The sequence below is a fragment of the Mizuhopecten yessoensis genome, unplaced genomic scaffold, assembly GCF_002113885.1.
Source record: "Mizuhopecten yessoensis strain PY_sf001 unplaced genomic scaffold, ASM211388v2 scaffold10343, whole genome shotgun sequence".
NCBI classification, from domain to species: domain Eukaryota; kingdom Metazoa; phylum Mollusca; class Bivalvia; order Pectinida; family Pectinidae; genus Mizuhopecten; species Mizuhopecten yessoensis.
Window position 1 is genome coordinate 82,482 of NW_018408499.1, and position 17,598 is coordinate 100,079.

General features: G+C 35.0%; 1 protein-coding gene across 1 annotated transcript in view; it reads right to left on the reverse strand.

Moving 5' to 3' along the window:
- LOC110460273 (tripartite motif-containing protein 45-like) overlaps nucleotides 1-17,598 on the reverse strand; it is a 39,238-nt gene that overhangs the window by 14,196 nt on the left and 7,444 nt on the right. The window contains exons 2-4 of the mRNA XM_021513096.1: nucleotides 3,869-5,302; nucleotides 3,492-3,534; nucleotides 1,694-1,737 (exon numbers count right to left, since the gene is read on the reverse strand). Coding sequence (XP_021368771.1) covers nucleotides 1,694-1,737; nucleotides 3,492-3,534; nucleotides 3,869-5,297 — 1,516 coding nt within the window. The 5' untranslated portion in view covers nucleotides 5,298-5,302. The remainder of the gene's footprint in view (nucleotides 1-1,693; nucleotides 1,738-3,491; nucleotides 3,535-3,868; nucleotides 5,303-17,598) is intronic.

The following is a 17,598-nucleotide window of genomic DNA, read 5'->3' on the forward strand; positions in this document are numbered from 1 at the left end:
GCAGCATCAATACTTAAAACGTCTTTTAATATTAACGGCTACCAAACCCTTGCTCCTGGTTACAAATAAATGCTATTTCCCAATCACCTGCCTTCTGGACTGGCTTTTAAGTAAGTTGTTTTAGTGCCAAATTTTGTACAGCATGATTATTTAGCCTCTTTATCTTAATCCATCCAACGTAGGTATCTTGTGATAACATTTGTTGTTTGCCTTACACTGTAACAATGTTTCAAGCTCCTGAGAGCTTATGTTAACTATGACATATATTTAACGTAAAATAATGATTCTTGTATAATTTTTTTTTGAAGTAACATGCCACTATGCTTTTATCCGATAATTTTAAGATAAAAAAACCACACACACACAAGCTTTTAATCACGAACTTTTCCTCGAATGCGCCTATGTATAATCTTCGGCACGATGAAGGACATAAGTTAACTTTAGGTATACTGTTGATGCCGACATGTGCAAATGTATGTAAACTGTAAAACGAAAGTAGGTTTGCGCGATCGCAAACATTTAATGCTGATATTTCCGCATACATGTCAGTTAGTACTTGATGTGATAGCAATGGATTAAACGAGTATTACCTTGTGTTGTATTCTAGCACATCAGTGTCTCAGTACATACGGTATTACTCTGTTAATGTTCGATAAACGTCTGNATGTGATAGCAATGGATTAAACGAGTGTTACCTTGTGTTGGATTCTAGCACATCAGTGTCTCAATACATACGGTATTAATCTGTTAATGTTCGATAAACGTCTGTTTATTATTACTGTCCTGATTATGTTGTGAGCTATTTCCGGGTCACGTTCTCGTATCAAGTGCGCTTCCGGTTACGTCATAAAATGCAAAATCTTTTCAATATTTATTAATAAAAGATAGTTTAAAGAATAAACTAGTTAATAAAACAAATATCAATACATTGTAAATATTATTTTCTTGAATGTTTGCGAAGCAGACGACGTTTGATCATAATCTGGAAACTAGAACATTTTTTCCAAAAAAATGTGTTTTAACATTTGAAAGAAAAAAAAATTAAGGGGAAAAAATAAATTTGTTCTTTTATGAATTAATGAAAGTGATACAGAAAAGAAATATAGTAAATAACTGATAGTAAATTTATCAAAAACATCATCCTTAGAGAGTATGTTCTGGGCACGATCGTTTAGAAGCTTTGCAATACTTTAAACTCTTTCAAACGTGCATCAGCTCGAGATTAGGTCCTGTTTACTAAATGGCGACTGGAAGTAGCAAGGCGGATTAAATTGGAATTTAAATTGCGTTTATTTCGGCAAGTAAGCATTGTTCACAAAGCCCATGTGGTCTGTTTATCTAATTTAGTCAAGATGTACTCAGAACAGTCGTTGTTTAGTCGCTAGGGTCATTTACAAAATAATTAGGATTATTATATAAACTTATTGTAATTATAGCGAATAACCAATTGGTTACGTAAGCATTTAGCTCAATCGGTTAAACCTATAGCTCAATAAGTAAGATGAGATAATCATTATTTTAAAAATGAAATGATCATCAGATACAGCTTGGAAATGACTAGGAATGCTGAACAGACTATTACCAGCTACAAGCAGACCTCGACAATAATAACGGAATAAACACTACACCAGTTAACAGGGTGGCATTGTAAGTTCTTACAATATATCTCTAGAGTTGAATTAAGATAACATACTTTCTATTCTACCAGTCTTCTTTGCGCGAGGAGGAGGCGTCTTCCTGTAAATGAAAGGTAGATGAATAAATTACTGGCCAATAAAACAGAAAAGATGTCATCGGTTGAAGACAAATGGGCGAAGCCGAAAATCGAACACTTTACAACAGTACAATTATAATCAAAACTAAGGAAATTAATCTGTTATCCTTATAAACAACTAGTTGCTAAGGTTTTGTAAAGAAATGTCCTGCTGCGTTTTGCCACTCATCTAAGCCGGATCTAAAAATCGGATAAAAAATGTAAAAGCTTCATTTTTCCCTTTTTTTCACCAATTTAAGGTTTTGAAGAACCTGTCTTCCTGACTTTTTGTCAGTTACCAACAAATACGTACTTTAATCATCAAAGCTTCGATTATTGCACTTACATACAGAAACGTTAACCCACCAATTGTTTAAATTATAGTTTCACTGTTTTTAGTTCCAAATGTTATCGATCATATATATTCATCATCGTTATGAATTTTTGAAAGTTTCGACGTAACTTCAAATACCACGAAAGTTGTTGTCAACTATGCCTGTTGTCAACTACGCCAAAGGCTCGCTAAATTGAAAAAATCTTAGACTCGTTTCATAAATCTCTCACTTAACTTTAATTGAACAACGGTTTAGTCTAATATCTATGTAATACATTCTAAGCAGATACGCAATACTTCATTAGTTTGACATCTTCAGAGATTCAGCATCGGGTAGAGATATAAAGAGTGGTTGATGAATTTAACTACCTTGGAATGTTATTCACTTATAACGGTAAAGTAGAAAAGCGTACTTTGCAATGAATATTAAAATAAAACGTCAATGTTTTAAATATGGGGTTATCTTAAAGCTCCAAATGTGGAAAAAATACACGAACCCAAGTTTTGTAAGAAACAACTTGAAGTCAAGAAATGTACAGGAAATGATTTGGTGTATTTTGAATTAGGACGGTGTATAGTGAATACTGAAAGAAAGAACAAACATTTTGAGGTATTGGTTGAAATTGAAAATTACAAAAAAAGTGTTAAATGGTAGTGAGATAGAAAGTTCTACATTACAAATAATAGAATATAGATTTAATGATGTATACAACTAGGAATTTAAAATAAGTCAATTATCACGTGGTTACTTAACATTTAGTTGATAATTTTTGTTTACAGTATTATTTATGTATTCCTATTGATTCAGAAAATGTTTATCAGGCATTAGACTGTCATCGCATGATCTTAACATAGAGAAAGGTAGACATGATAATAGTTCGAGACAGGACAGAAAGTGTACATGCTGCCGAAATTGAAGATGAATTCCATTTTTTACTTAAATGTCCATTTTATTCAGATTTACGTCAAAAATATATCAGGAAATATTATTTTCGAAAGCCAAGTGTAGTCAAGGTAATTCAGGTGTTAAGTGTAAACGGTGTTAAGGAACTAAATAAAACGGGCAAATTTGTACATTTGTCATGATTCAATCTTCATTTGTTTGTATATATTGTACATATCTATGTTGTATTTGCATATAACTTATGGGCCGCTAGGCCTTTGGAATAAAGAACATTGAACTTTGAACATTGATAAAAGTACAGTTTACGTTTAAAATACTTATTATATCACTTAATGGGATCCTAATGTATGATAATAGAGGTGTATATTTATTTCAAATTACAATATGCTCTAGACACTGAGGTCATTAACATAGAGGAGTAGAAATGTATGTATTTCTCTCTTGTCAACAATGAGACAATTAACATATAACAATCGGAGAGTAAAGTAACATATACTTACCTTCCGGTGTCTGTCTGTTCTGGCCTTCCTTCAGCTAAAGCTTCTGTCAAATATCGACACATAACATTCCTTAGATACGCTAAGCATAGTAAATTAAAAGCGTTTGATATTGATCAAGTATACATATTTTCATATAGTAGGGGTTAGATATGTTCAGTAATATGTCTACTGGTGGAAGGGATTTATGACCATGCCTATGCAAAGGTTAAATATATATCTTTCTATTCAGACTGGTAGCGTCTATTGTCTACATGCTGATTTATGATTTAGTCTTTAACCATGGCCTGGGAACTAACCAAACCCAGATGGCTAATATATAAGCCATCTTACTCTTACGTTCCAATAATTTAGAAAATATATATCTTCCAAATATTTACCTTTTGTAACCTTTTTGACATTTATGTTCTTTCCTGGCAGTTCCACGTTGCCCTCAAAAGCAAACCCCTGGACCAAGTGTTGACCTTCGGTTGTAGGTGTCCATGCTGCTTTATACTGACCGTCATTAGTTTTTACACAATGTGTATCTAAGGCGTTTCCATTTGGTGGTTTGATCCTGACCAATATGTCAACGTTGTCATCAACCAAGAGATTCTTGTCGTGGTCAAACAGCTGGACATGGATATCGGTTCTCTTGTTCACTTCTGGATCAGAATCCTGCACGTTGATAATGGTGTTTGGGGGGAAGAGTGAGCTAGTTGCAACACTGCCTAAGGTTTGTACGAAGCTGGAAAAATTGGTGGCCATATTTTGTTTGATATATTCCATGTGTGCTGTTTGGAAAGGTATGTGCTCCGTTTCCTGGTTTAGCATGACATGAAACTTGTTTCGAATGGTTGGTGCTATAATGAGGAATCCAGCAGGGTTTTCAGAACTTAATGACTGCTCAAGGAATTTACAGTCGGTCCGCATACAGTCGATGGAAGAGGAAAGAGATTCAGCCTGCTCTGTAAGTACTTTTCGTTTCTGTTCTGACTTTTCTTTGATCAACACTCGCTGGTCTTGTCTTCGTCTCTCCAGCAGCTCCGCACAAATGTTGAAGGCTGCATCAACTTCCTCCTCCGACTGCTTCTCATTTTTTAAAAGCGTGTGTATTGTTAGGTCCACATTCTGAGCAATAAGGGTTGCTTCGTCGACCTTGTTTTGTACCGATCTGGATAGCTCCAATAATTGAGCCTTTTCTGTGTCATACACATCAGTAATTGCTTTAACTGTATGATCTTCTTTGTCGCTGTGGTTTAAGACATAACAACTATTGCATATCGGAGTTTCACAATTCTTCCCAGAACAATAGTAAAGCAACTTCTCCTCTGTATGGAGCTCGCAGTACTGCTGATGGACATACCTTGATATGCTGTCTGTTTTGCCAGGTTTCTGCTGAAGATCAAATACTGTATGCTTTCCGATTACTTTTTGCATGGTGTAATGGGCTTCGATGCAATTTTTACAAAAAAACCTAGAGCACTCCTGACATCTATGTGATGCTATTTCGTGTTTGTCACAAACTTCACACTCGACAGTTGAGACGCTAGTAACTGCCCGAACAAAGTCTAAAAGATCCCATCTTGTTCTGTCCACTGGAACACTTTCGAGGTTTGCAATTTGATGTTCTGTCTTGCATATGGAGCAAGAAACAATGTCGTTTTTATAAATTTGTAATAGACAGAAATTGCAGAATGTATGAAGACAAGGAAGAAGTCTGGGTTTCCGTTCTGCTTCATCATACTCCTCCATGCAGATTGAACATTCCAGAAATTCACTTTTGAGTTTTGTGATCTTCTCAACTTCGTCGACATAATTTTCCGCCATCGTATCTGTAAGGAGGAACTTGAAATATTAGGCGATTTCGATGTAATGTTCTAATGCCAAGTTGAAACATATACTTGTATCTAGATAACATTTACGCGACATTACACAGAATACAATTACAACTTACTGTAGATATTATCGTCTATACAAAGTCATACTAAGCAATATTTGGAATCATCTTATACGTTTTCTCAACGTATTAACTCGAGTATTTAAGCAATGAACTGTTTTTGTATGGCATTTATGTTCTATTTGAATGACACAGCTTTGCAAGCAAACAAACCATAATGCGCCAAACCTGACTGCAGTCGGTAGATTCTACAACACTCTCGTTATTTGATATAAGTCATAAACTGAGGAAACCGTGGCTGATAGTCGCGTGATAGCGTTTAAAGTGAGTGATATTGCGACAGAGCACATGGGTTTGTTACAAATGTCTAAAATACACATATGCCTTGTTTATGTGTGATGTGACCGGTATCAGTATAGCATATGTGTATTTCAGACATTTGTAAAGATTCCATGTGGATCAATGCAGTGTAACAGACGATATTTCTGATAAATTGTAAGAGTGTAAAATTGTTTTCATTGGTTGTTTCAACCGATGTGCATTTTGTACAATATTGCAGACCTTGCAGGTCTTTTTTGTTGTTGTAATAAAAGTACTGTATTTTAAAAAAAACGTTTTCTCGATTTTTCTTGTACACATTTACAATAACATTGTCAAATCTCACAATGCCCAGCGATATTTTAGCAGCCGTCAGGTTTGTTTACACTGGATATTGTAATCCGGTCGGTGTTGTATTAATACGCTAAGAAAAGTGTCTCGCGGTGCATGGCATTTAAAGTCCCATCAACAACACAGCTTTCAAATAGATTATATAGTGACAATGCCATGCATTTTTTGCAGTCGAAACACACATTTTATATATCAATTTTCAAACACAGCCACGTATTTACTTATGTGAGAAAACTCTTCAAAAAACAAAGCTTAAACAAATAAACATGTAACTCAACTTTACTTGCAGAGAGAAGAATATTTCTGGTGATGATAATATGATTCAATGAGGGGGTTGGATGGGTAGAAGGGAGGGATGGTGATGGTAATCAATTTATCATGTGTCCCTCGCCCAGGAGAAACAACCTATTATCCTTTCTATGGGCGGACGGCTCATAGCTCACGTTGCAAACGCTGTAATGTCAGGGATAACTTTGGAGTATGTCGGCAGCGATGCCGCCAAGTTGTCGGTAGATACATATTCTTGAGAGTTACTGTGGTAGAAATATAAGTAGGGACTGTTAGGAATTATTTAATGAAGTCTTAATCCACTTTGGTCACCACTTGTCATGATTGTTAAATGTTTTCTGTGCCATGTTATAAATTGTTGAACTTTATTTCCGACTAAGGTGTCATTGTTACAAGGGACAGGTGCTTGGTGGCATGTAAAAATAGGAATCCCGGGGGTTGGCGGCTGCGACTATCGTGAAGTGGGGAAGCCATCCTATACATATTGTTAGCATTTCTGGTTTTATAATTGGAATGTATTGACTAGGTCCGTTTCCCGATGTACGCAAACGTTGACAAGTCACAGAGATTCAAAGCGCACCGCTACAGACACGGTCATTTGCATAAAAAGCATGCACGTCTGTGTATACAAAGTTGGCAGCACTGCAACGCATGACTGGCTTGTGGGTCACGGCCCAATGATCATGAGTACACCATTGGCCAGGTAGAACGGTTGGTCGGTAATCATAACCTCGTGTACATTGAGTGGTTAGGGACTAAAAATAATTTATTGTCGGAAAGGTTAACTAAATGTATTTTGGACGTGTTCAGATTTATATTATTTCTTTTTACAATATCAGAAATTGTGGTATTCAGATGGTCTATATGTACTAAAACAAATATTGAAATGTGTTTTACTTCTATTTCTAATGCCTAAACACACAGAATTATTGTGATAGCTTCTCGAGCAGAGTGAAATGCATGCATTTTGTCTGAAAAATATGTGCAAATTTAATATATGAAACTAACTTAAAGATACATTTTCTAAACTGTACATATAATCCTGTGATGCTGGCACCCTCAACCATTGAGAGAGTGAGGCAAAGAAGGAACCCAAGCCCCTCTGACATGTTCCTCTGTCTGTGCCATGTTTACCCACAGCTACATAACAAAGTAAAAAATAACTGATTCATTTTCTCCATTAATTTGAGTTTTGGCAATTTCTGATATGCACGTGGTTGGGGACATGCATAGCGTCGGACATTAAACATCAAACATGTGTGTGTGGGGTGTGTGTTTGTGTGTGGGTGTGTGTGTGTGAGTACAATGTTTGTCAGGTTTGGAAAACCAAAAGCCCCAACTCTTGCAGTAATCTAATACACATAAAATGACTACCTCAGTGGTGAAGAATTACACTTCTTGGTAATTTAAAAATAGATAATGGCAAATTTCAAGTGTGCAGTTTTTTTTATAGAAAATTCGACAAAGTCAATTCATTGATATAAAATGTGGCATTTATAAAGAATCCACAAATGATATACATACATAGATATATGATAATTTACGAAGTTTGGTAAATAGTAAGATTGTAATTAATTTAAAGCAAGTTGATGCCAACTGAAGATAATCCATTCCAGGTAGCTTCAACACTTTATTTGAATTATGCGTTTCAAGTCCAGAATTTACTCATGAAATCGACAAAACTAGCAACATTTATGGTATAAATTACAGCCAACCGTTAACTAGCTACCCTGCGTACTAATAATAAGCTCAAAAGCAGATCAATTTTGTCTTGTCAGCTTTATCAGCCTATGAAGATGGTATATTCTTACTGAAGAAATGATCGTTTACTAAAGTAAGATAAGATGTATTTACATGTGTTAGAGATTGAAATAGTTAGATGTCCATTCAATGTAATGCTGTAGACTAATGCAACGTGGTGAAGTAAAGAAGAAAAGTCAGTTGTATGTAGGACAATGATCTACAAGAATTACTTAAGGACGAACCATCGCCATTACATTTTATTTTTGTCTAATATAATGCGGTGATATACCACTCTTCTCATCATGTATTGTAAGGCTATCAATGGAGGATCAAAAACAATAACGGTTACAAAATGGTTCAATGTAAATATTCCTGAAACACTTATACAACAATAATAGGAGAGGGATATCATACAATGAAAAGGTTATTGCTTATGCTATTATATAATTGATATCTAATTGGAATAACTGTTAAACAAATATGCACAAATTGACTAAACTTTCCTATATATACAGTAAATCTGTTGTTAGATAACTAGTAAACATAGATACATACATTAATTGTACTAACCTATACAGAGTTAACGTCGAGTTCGATGATCAACCTTGTAGGTGGGATACTATACACAGTGCTGTCTAGTCAAGCAAAGTTTCAGTGTCCCAAAACAAAGTTAGATCACGTGATATGGCTTGATGCCAAAGGTATTGTATACAATAAAAAAAAATGAATAAAGCACGTAATTTTAATCTCTATAAATAGGTTGGGAACAAAGAGACTTTTAAACTTCAGGCTGGCCAATATAAGATATTGTATTGAAATTCATGTAATAAGAAGAAGATCTACATTTCAATTTAACAGGTAGCGTGTCGGTGATTAGTGCAATGTGCACATTTATAAAACGAATTTCTATTTTATTCATTCGCAACTATACCAATGTAGAACCAGGGTAAGACAAGGCTTCACAAATTGACGAATGTGCTTAAGTACTAGCCTTTCTGGATGTGTGTGTCATGGTGACCAATAAACCACTTTGCCAAGGATTACTAATTCTAAGCTGAGAAAAAACCTTTTCGGTCGATATCATGATCAGGTTTCCAACTTTGGTTGCACGAAACACATATTTTCCGTTTTTTGTAAGGTATCATGATGTTTGTCTATTTGCTTTGAGGTCTTCTTATTTCTGTCTTTTCATGTCAACCGTAGATCCGATCATGTAAGCACACAGAGGTTTTTATTTAAACAGGTATGTACGATGACTAATCTTTATTCTCAATACCTCTTGTATATCACATACACTATAGTACTAACAAAAAACCCACAGACCGTCCGTTATAACAACATATCATTTCAATAGCTATTTCTGCTGAACAGGGCACTGGATCATTCGATCAAATAAATGTATATATACAAAGTAGGTACCTAAATTACCCATAGCTCTTAGTATAACGTCATCGGCAATCGTATCAACAAGTACTGCCAAGCTTAATTGCCTAATACATTAATGTATGCAGTGTATATATAGATCTTATTGTTACACAAATATAATCAGACTTTGTTTGATCATATTGTTAATAGTAATAGAAAATACTAACAAAAATTTAATTATAATGGAAGCCATTACAGAAGTCGTCCAGACCGACCCAATCGTCACAAACATTGCTTCAGAAAGAACTGACACCGCTATTATACATACACACTTACGTGCTCTATTTTTGTCAGAATGGAACAATATTTAAAGTCGACCAATCCAACACGAGTATATAGGGGTCATATTGTACAGTTAGAAAAAAAGGATTCTGATTACCTTTGTTATTAACTATTAACACCCATCCCCCCCCCCCCCCCCCCCCCAAAGTAAATTCACTTGTGATCCCCATTCTTATCTGTATGAAATATTCAAATCTTCTTTCTCTAGAAAACAGACGGCAATATTAAGATCTCTTTTTACAATGTATTTCTTGTGTAGTTTGACTGTCCGTACCTTATAGAAAAGATAATGTTTTGACAAGTCTCTCTATATACATTAAGATATACTTCATATAGCGTGCCTTTATCACTGACAAACCTGTATCAAGATGCCAATCTTGGGAATCCTGAAAAGTAGTCTTAAAATGGCAACCAATAAAGGTCCATTTCGCAACGAAATTGATACGTTTAAGAATATCGAAAAGGGTATCTTCAAACAGGTGCCCTCTCATTAGATGTGTCTTTTTTTAAATACAGGCTCATTTCACATGAACTAGTTATGTTACAATAGGGAACATTAAGAGAGGCGTCTAAATGGAGGTGTTCCGAGAGTAGCCTTGACTGTATTTATCTGGAATGGGAATTTCAAGATACTGAAGGATTCTGTGGAGGTTATATTCATGAAAGGTTCATTATTCCATCAGGTTCACCATTTAATACATTCTAAAATCTTACAATGATTATAATAGTTTAAAATGTTTTTTTATTTAAACATATTTTTATTTTTAAAATACAAAAGGGATAAGAACCAAGTTGAAAAAAGAATACCAAAAATGTCAACAAAACCACCATTCGCACCCAAAATCAATAAAACTATGGCAAATTATAAACCAAAGGAACGATTTACATGGAAACCCTTGACAATGTACAAGGAACATAATATCAGGATCCTGAAGAGCACGTGTCTTCTGCTTCATCGATGACACTCGCCGTGTAAATCTAAGCCGAATCCAAGCAATTTCACGTCCTCTCATCGAGAACTCCGGCAGTGAGAAAAACAAAAAACAAAAGACACTTATATATCGACCTTCATTTCACACAAAAAAAAGCATCTTTCTCTATGAGATTCTGATGGCGACTTTAACACTTCATCATTCTGCAACTTTGGCAACCCTGTGTTATAAGTTTGTCTATCACCAGTTGACATCTATCACGAGAGTGGTGATATTTGGAGCAAGCTTTTGAGAACCTTATCAACTGCGACATTTTACACCGTAGGTAAGGGAAACGGCGATATTGCTATCAGGAAGGGAAAAGCTCACGGTCGGAAAGCCGAAATCGTCCCGCTTATCGTACAGCTTAGCTGTAAGTCGTTCCTATTAGTCATACGACTGAAGTAGATGAGTCTCTAGTGTCCTTGAATTTAAGCTCTGGAGGGAATATGCGATTTATATAGTCAACGAATTTCTTGACAGCATATCGTCGATATATCTGAATATGAAATTGAATGACGTGGCTTACGATTCGTCTTCATTCTTTATATAACGAAATCAGGAATTGAATTGCATTGTGACATTAGTAAAATGTTCTTTTCCACGAAAGGCGAGCTCCAATAAAATATATGATTGTGACCACTACTTACCACGCATTATTATAGACGTGTACCATAGCTAGGCGCTTGCCGGTATAGTGTGTATATATCTACTGTTTCACCATATAGACCAGCATGGGTCCGAGCAAGACGAAAACTGTGACCGAAAGTTTGGAACTTGAAAAACTTGAAAACACTTTTACAAAGGACTATCTTAACTCGATTGTGGCAAAGTTAAAGGACGAACTTCAGGCAGATATTCACCGGGAGAACGAAACAATTGTTCATTCAATTAACAGGGAAAATTAACTCGCTCGAGTCTGAGAACGAGGACCTGAGGGAAAAGGTCACCATCCTCGAACAGAGAGTAATTGATTCAGAAGAATTCATCAGCGACCTTGGGCAGCACCACAACGACCTTGAGCAGCATGGCCGTAAGAATTCGATCCGGATTAATGAACTGCCCGATCATTCTGAACGAGAATCAGTGGATGATTGTGTAAGCATGATCGTGGACTTTGTCAATAATCGTCTGAAAGTGCCCCTACGATCAGACGACATTGACATCGCACATAGACTGGGGAGGTTTGACAACAACAAGAAGAGAAGCGTGATTGTTAAGTTCACAAATCGACGGAAGAAACACTAAATCATCAAGGCTCGTAGGACGCTGAAGGGATCCGGATTCACAGTTACCGAGGACCTCACAGCAGCTAATCAACAAAGACTTAAGGAGGCTTATCACTTAGACTGTGTGCAAAACTCTTATAGTATAGACGCAAAATTATTCGTTGTGCTGAAAAACGGACGAAAAAGGAAATTGTTTCACGACACAAAACTCACAGCAAAGTATCTTGAAAATGACGCTAACTTTGGTTACAGAAGGAATTAAGTGTAAAAACTAGAACGGTCGACAGTGACTTTGGCAGTAATGCCTCGTTGACCAGTGTTAAAAGTGCGTTTCCTAAGTGATTTACTAATTTGTGAGTTTTCGTTTTCGTATTTATTTTTTTGAAGGATTTTAATGTTTTTCAAATTCGCTTTTATAAAGTACTATCGGAATATATGTTTTCCATGTGAAGATAAGTCTCGTGATATAAAAATATGTTAAATAACATTACGACTTACTTTATTTTGAAAACAAATGTACGTCCTCTATACGGTACGTGTATTTTTCGATACCTGGTCTTTCTCAGTATCTATGGACACGGTAGCTCTGTTTATCTAAAATTCTTTTGATCTATTTACATTTAATATGTTTTACTAGGAGATTCCGTCCTGGAACTATTACTCACATATAAAAGAATGAGTTTTCTGTGTAACGGAAAGTTTAGCTGTTGATACATGATTTTCATATCTTGCGTTCATGCACATAAAATAAATCTTTCTGCATTGATTTTTTTTTACCTGTTCCATGGTGTGTGATCGGTGTGGTATAGTTTTATTTGTATGTTAGTTTGGTTTTATTTTTGCTATTGATACCAAGGGTTTGGTTTTTCGCAACTTGTATGTGGTATTTCATTTGAAGCTGGTTCATTTCAAATATTTTTTCTTAAATATATATATAAAAAAAAAACGAATATTCAGTGCCGAATCTTTTTAGACGTTACTATATCCTGTAGACTTCCGGTGTATTAGCATGGTGTAAACATTTTTTTCTCTTTTCTATTTGAAGCGTGAGTATGTCAGTGGTTATCGACTCTAGACCTCAAACATATGATTTTAGGTTTTTCTTTCTTCTTTCTTCTATTTTTTCCTTTACTCACAGGGATGCCAGACTTACTATCAAGGGTAAAACGTCACGTGTATGACAGCGGTCTAACGTGAATGGAATAACATTGGTATCAGCAAATTGTCAATGTCTGGGCAAAAAGTTAAAAAGGAAAGACGTTTTCGCATACATGAAGGAAAAAAATTACAACATCTATTGTTCACAAGATACGCATTTTGTTCAGGAAAATGAACATGTTATTAGAAATGAATGGGGTGTGTGATTGTTTTTTCAATTCCTTTAGATCAAATGCTAGGGTGTTGCTATTATGTTTAATAATAATTTTGAAGTTAAGATTTTAAGGGGAAAAAAGGACAATTCTGGAAATTTCTTAGCGCTTGATACTATAATAGAAGGCACAAAAACTACTCTGGTAACTGTGTATGGTCCGAATCAAGACTGCCCAGATTTTTTTACAAAGATCCAAGATGCTATAAATCTTTTTAATAATGATACAGTCGAACCTCGTTATCTCGAAGGCGATGGGATCGTTTGGAAACTTCGAGTTATCCGAGTATTCGAGTTAAGCGAGTTCCTATGTTTGGCATAAAGCTTGGTAAAGTGTTTGGTGCAATATGAGACTATTTATGTCATTGATTTCTTTGACAGTCAACTTATTTAAACAGTCGATAAATGACAAAAAGATAACTATATAAAATAAAAAATGACAATTTATTCATAATCATATTCATTAATTTATTAATGTTACAATAAACACACATGCTGTCTCCGACTTCGTGCTATGCTGATAGAAATTTCAATGCGGAAATGAAAGTGCGCAAGTCTTTACACACTGTATTGGAGCGTACACGTTGGATTGCTCAGTTGATTTCGACATTCCGAAATGGGTATGAGTTAATCGGGAAACATATCCACATTTATAGACCCCAATGACACTTGACATCTCCTCAACACAAAGTACTCAACAATAATTATCGCATTGTTCCTATAAATTCTCAATTAATTATCAGTGCCATACAAGCTCCTGTAAAAACATAAACCGGCGAACCAGTCCTAGGTTGTAATTTTTACTGTGGAGCTTATTTACGCATGACCGCACACTGTGTGACCCATTTTCCGGTTAGATTGTCTCGGCAGCTTTGGTGTATCGAAGGAATTATGACCGAGCGTAAGATGCTCAATGAGAACGATGTTTACCGTAGCACTGCGTCTAATATGTATCAAATAATTAAAGAATATATGACAGACTTGTGAATCTTAGGAAACTTCGAGGTAGGCGATATTTTTATATAGGATTTACGTTGTTTGGACCGATGTTTCACTTAGGGATATCCGACTTTTTCGAGTTTTCAGAGTTCGAGTTATCAGAGTTTTTATTACTAAGATTAGGAAGAGTTTTGGCCGGGACCGATGAAATACTCTTCGAGTTATACGAGTTCGAGATAACGAGGTTCGACTGTAATAATATTATATGTGGCGATTTTAACTGTGTTCTTAACCCTAAGTTAGATTATGATAACAGCTACAAGAATATTAACAACCCAAGGGCTAGGAATATACTGTAAGAAATTCCTGAGAATAATGGGCTTATTGGTATTTTTCGGGATCAACATGAAGAGACTAGGAGATATACATGGAGGTAAAGGACCCCAATAAAACAGGCTAGGCTAGACTACTTTCTTGTGACTGAATCTCTTTTAACCAGTATTCAAGGTTCAAGTATTAAGGCAGGGTACAGAACAGACCACTCATATCCCATATTATCATTGAAATTGAACGAATTTATGAAAGGGAAGGGTTTATGGAAGCTAAATAACTCTTTTACAGGAAACTGAATGGCATATCTTGGTTAAAAAAAACAATTTTAAGGGTAAAAGAATGTTACTGCCTAAAATATATAATATTACGTGTTTGAAAGACATACCTGGGGAAGATTTACAGTTTACTATAAGTGATCAACTTTTTTTTAGAAACTTTATTGATGGAACTACGTGGTGAGACAATTTCATATGCATCTTATAGGAAAAAATAGAAATGTAAGGGAGAAGGAGCTTAGAGAAAACATACAGAAGTTGGAGTCCGAAGATATTGTTGATCTAGAAACATTGGCAACAGAGAAAAAACAGCTTGAGGGTATTAGATTAGATAAGATTAAGGGTAGTATAGTTCATTCAAGGGCAAAGTGGGTAGAGGAGGGTGAAAAACCGACCAAATATTTTTTAACTTAGAAAATAGGAATTTTGTCTCAATTTTTTTTCCAAAAATACAAAAGGACAATGGAGACGTTATAGTTAAGCAGAAAGATATACTGATAGAAGTTAAGAACTTTTATGAAAGCCTGTATAAGGATAATAACTTGGATAATGTTGATCTTAATAACTTCTTAAAAAATTGTAATGTACCCAAGTTGACAAATAATGAATCTACAGAGCTTGAAGGGCAGATAACACTCCAGGAAGCTGGACATTTTTAAAAAAATATGAAAAATAAAAAAAGCCCAGGATCGGATGGTTTTACTACTGAATTTTTTAAATGTTTTTGGAAGCAGTTAGGTTGTTTTGTGGTACGGTCAATTAATTTTGGCTATTCTTCTTGGGAGTTATCTGTCACTCAAAGACAAGGGATTATAACTTGCATTCCAAAGGGGGATAAACCAAGACATTTATTGAAAATTGGCGACCCATATCATTATTGAACATTGTGTACAAAATAGCATCAGGGGTTATTTCTTCTAGAATAAAAACAGTTTTAGATAAGGTTATAAGTAGTGATCAAACAGGTTTTTTTAGCTGGTCGTTATATTGGAGAAAATACTCGTCTTGTTTATGATATTATGCAGTAAACAGAAGATCAGAATATCCCAGGAATGTTACTTATGATTGATTTTGAGAAGGCATTTGACTCTGTCACTTGGAAATTTGTGGATAATGTTTTTAAATATTTTGGTTTTGGAAATAGTATAAAACATTGGATTAAAGCTTTACATAAAAATGTCAATTCAGCTATTAATCAGGGAGGGAATTTGTCATCCTTCTTTCATATTGGAAGGGGATGTCGTCAAGGCGACCCTATAGCGCCATACATATTTATCTTATGTGCGGAAGTTTTATCAATCAGGTTAAAGAATAACAAAAATATTAAGGGTGTAGAAATCAAAGACTGTCCTATCCTAATTTCCATGTACGCAGATGACACCACACTTATATTAGATGGCTCTGAAAGATCACTGAGAGAAGTACTTAATGAATTAAACAGTCTTTCTAAAATTTCCGGATTAAAGATTAATGTTAGCAAGACTCAGGTTATTTGGATTGGCAGTATGAGATTTAGTGATGTCAGCTTTTTACCAGAAATGAATCTAGTATGGGTAAAGGACAAATTTACTTTATTGGGAATAGAGTTCAGCTTGAATTTACATCAGATACCGAAGCTTAATTATGACAAAAAACTCATTAAACTGAAAGCTCTAATTAGAACCTGGAGTAGAAGGTCATTGACACCTATTGGCAAAATTCATGTTATAAAATCACTTATGCTGTCTCAGTTCAACCATCTATTTATTGCTCTACCTAACCCAGATGCTAATTTTATATCAACTCTGAATTCTATCCTGTTTGATTATATGTGGACCAGTAAGACTGACAAAGTAAAGAGGGGTGTTATTATACAAAACTATGTTGATGGAGGATTGAAAATGGTTAACTTAGAGGCTTTTATTACTTCTCTAAAACTGAGTTGGGTCAAGAGACTTTTCCTTAGTGAAGGTAAATGGCAGCATATTATTAAGTCTGTTGTAGATATTAACCTACTTCCCTATGTTGGGGATGACTATTTACAAACATGTTATAATAGATGCAATAACCAGTTCTGGAAAGATATTCTGAAGGTATGGGAAAGACTAAGAAAGGCTGAGAAGGAAAACCCATATGGAAAAGGGAAGAGGTCATGAAAACTCCAATATGGTTTAATAGACAAATATGTGTTGGTAGAAGGTCAGTATTTTACAGAGAATGGTATAACAAAGGTATAGTTATAATCAGGGATTTATTCAAGAAGGATAACTTCTCAGGATTTTATAGATTTATTCCAAATAAACACAGATTTTCTAACTTTCTATAGTGTTATGGCTGCAGTAAGACAGTTTTTAGCAGGTAATGAGATGCCATTTTAAAATATTTCTTTTCCATATATTCCAGTTAATCTGGAAAGTTTTATTCTCTCTGCTAAAGGCTCAAAACGTTTTTACAACACACTGGTATATAGAAAAATAATTCCAACTGGACAGGTTAAATGGAATGTTGAACTTGACATCAATGACCAGTACTGGAAACATCTAATCCCTTTCAAAGTTACTTCTAATACAAAGCTACAAGGGCTTCAGTTTCGAATTTCGCATCATATACTGACAACAGTTATTTTTTATCTAAAGTAGGTATCTCAGATAATCCTCTATGTACTTTTTGTAATCAAGTTGAAGAAACTATAGTGCACTTATTATGGGAATGCCAAGAAGTTCAGTCTT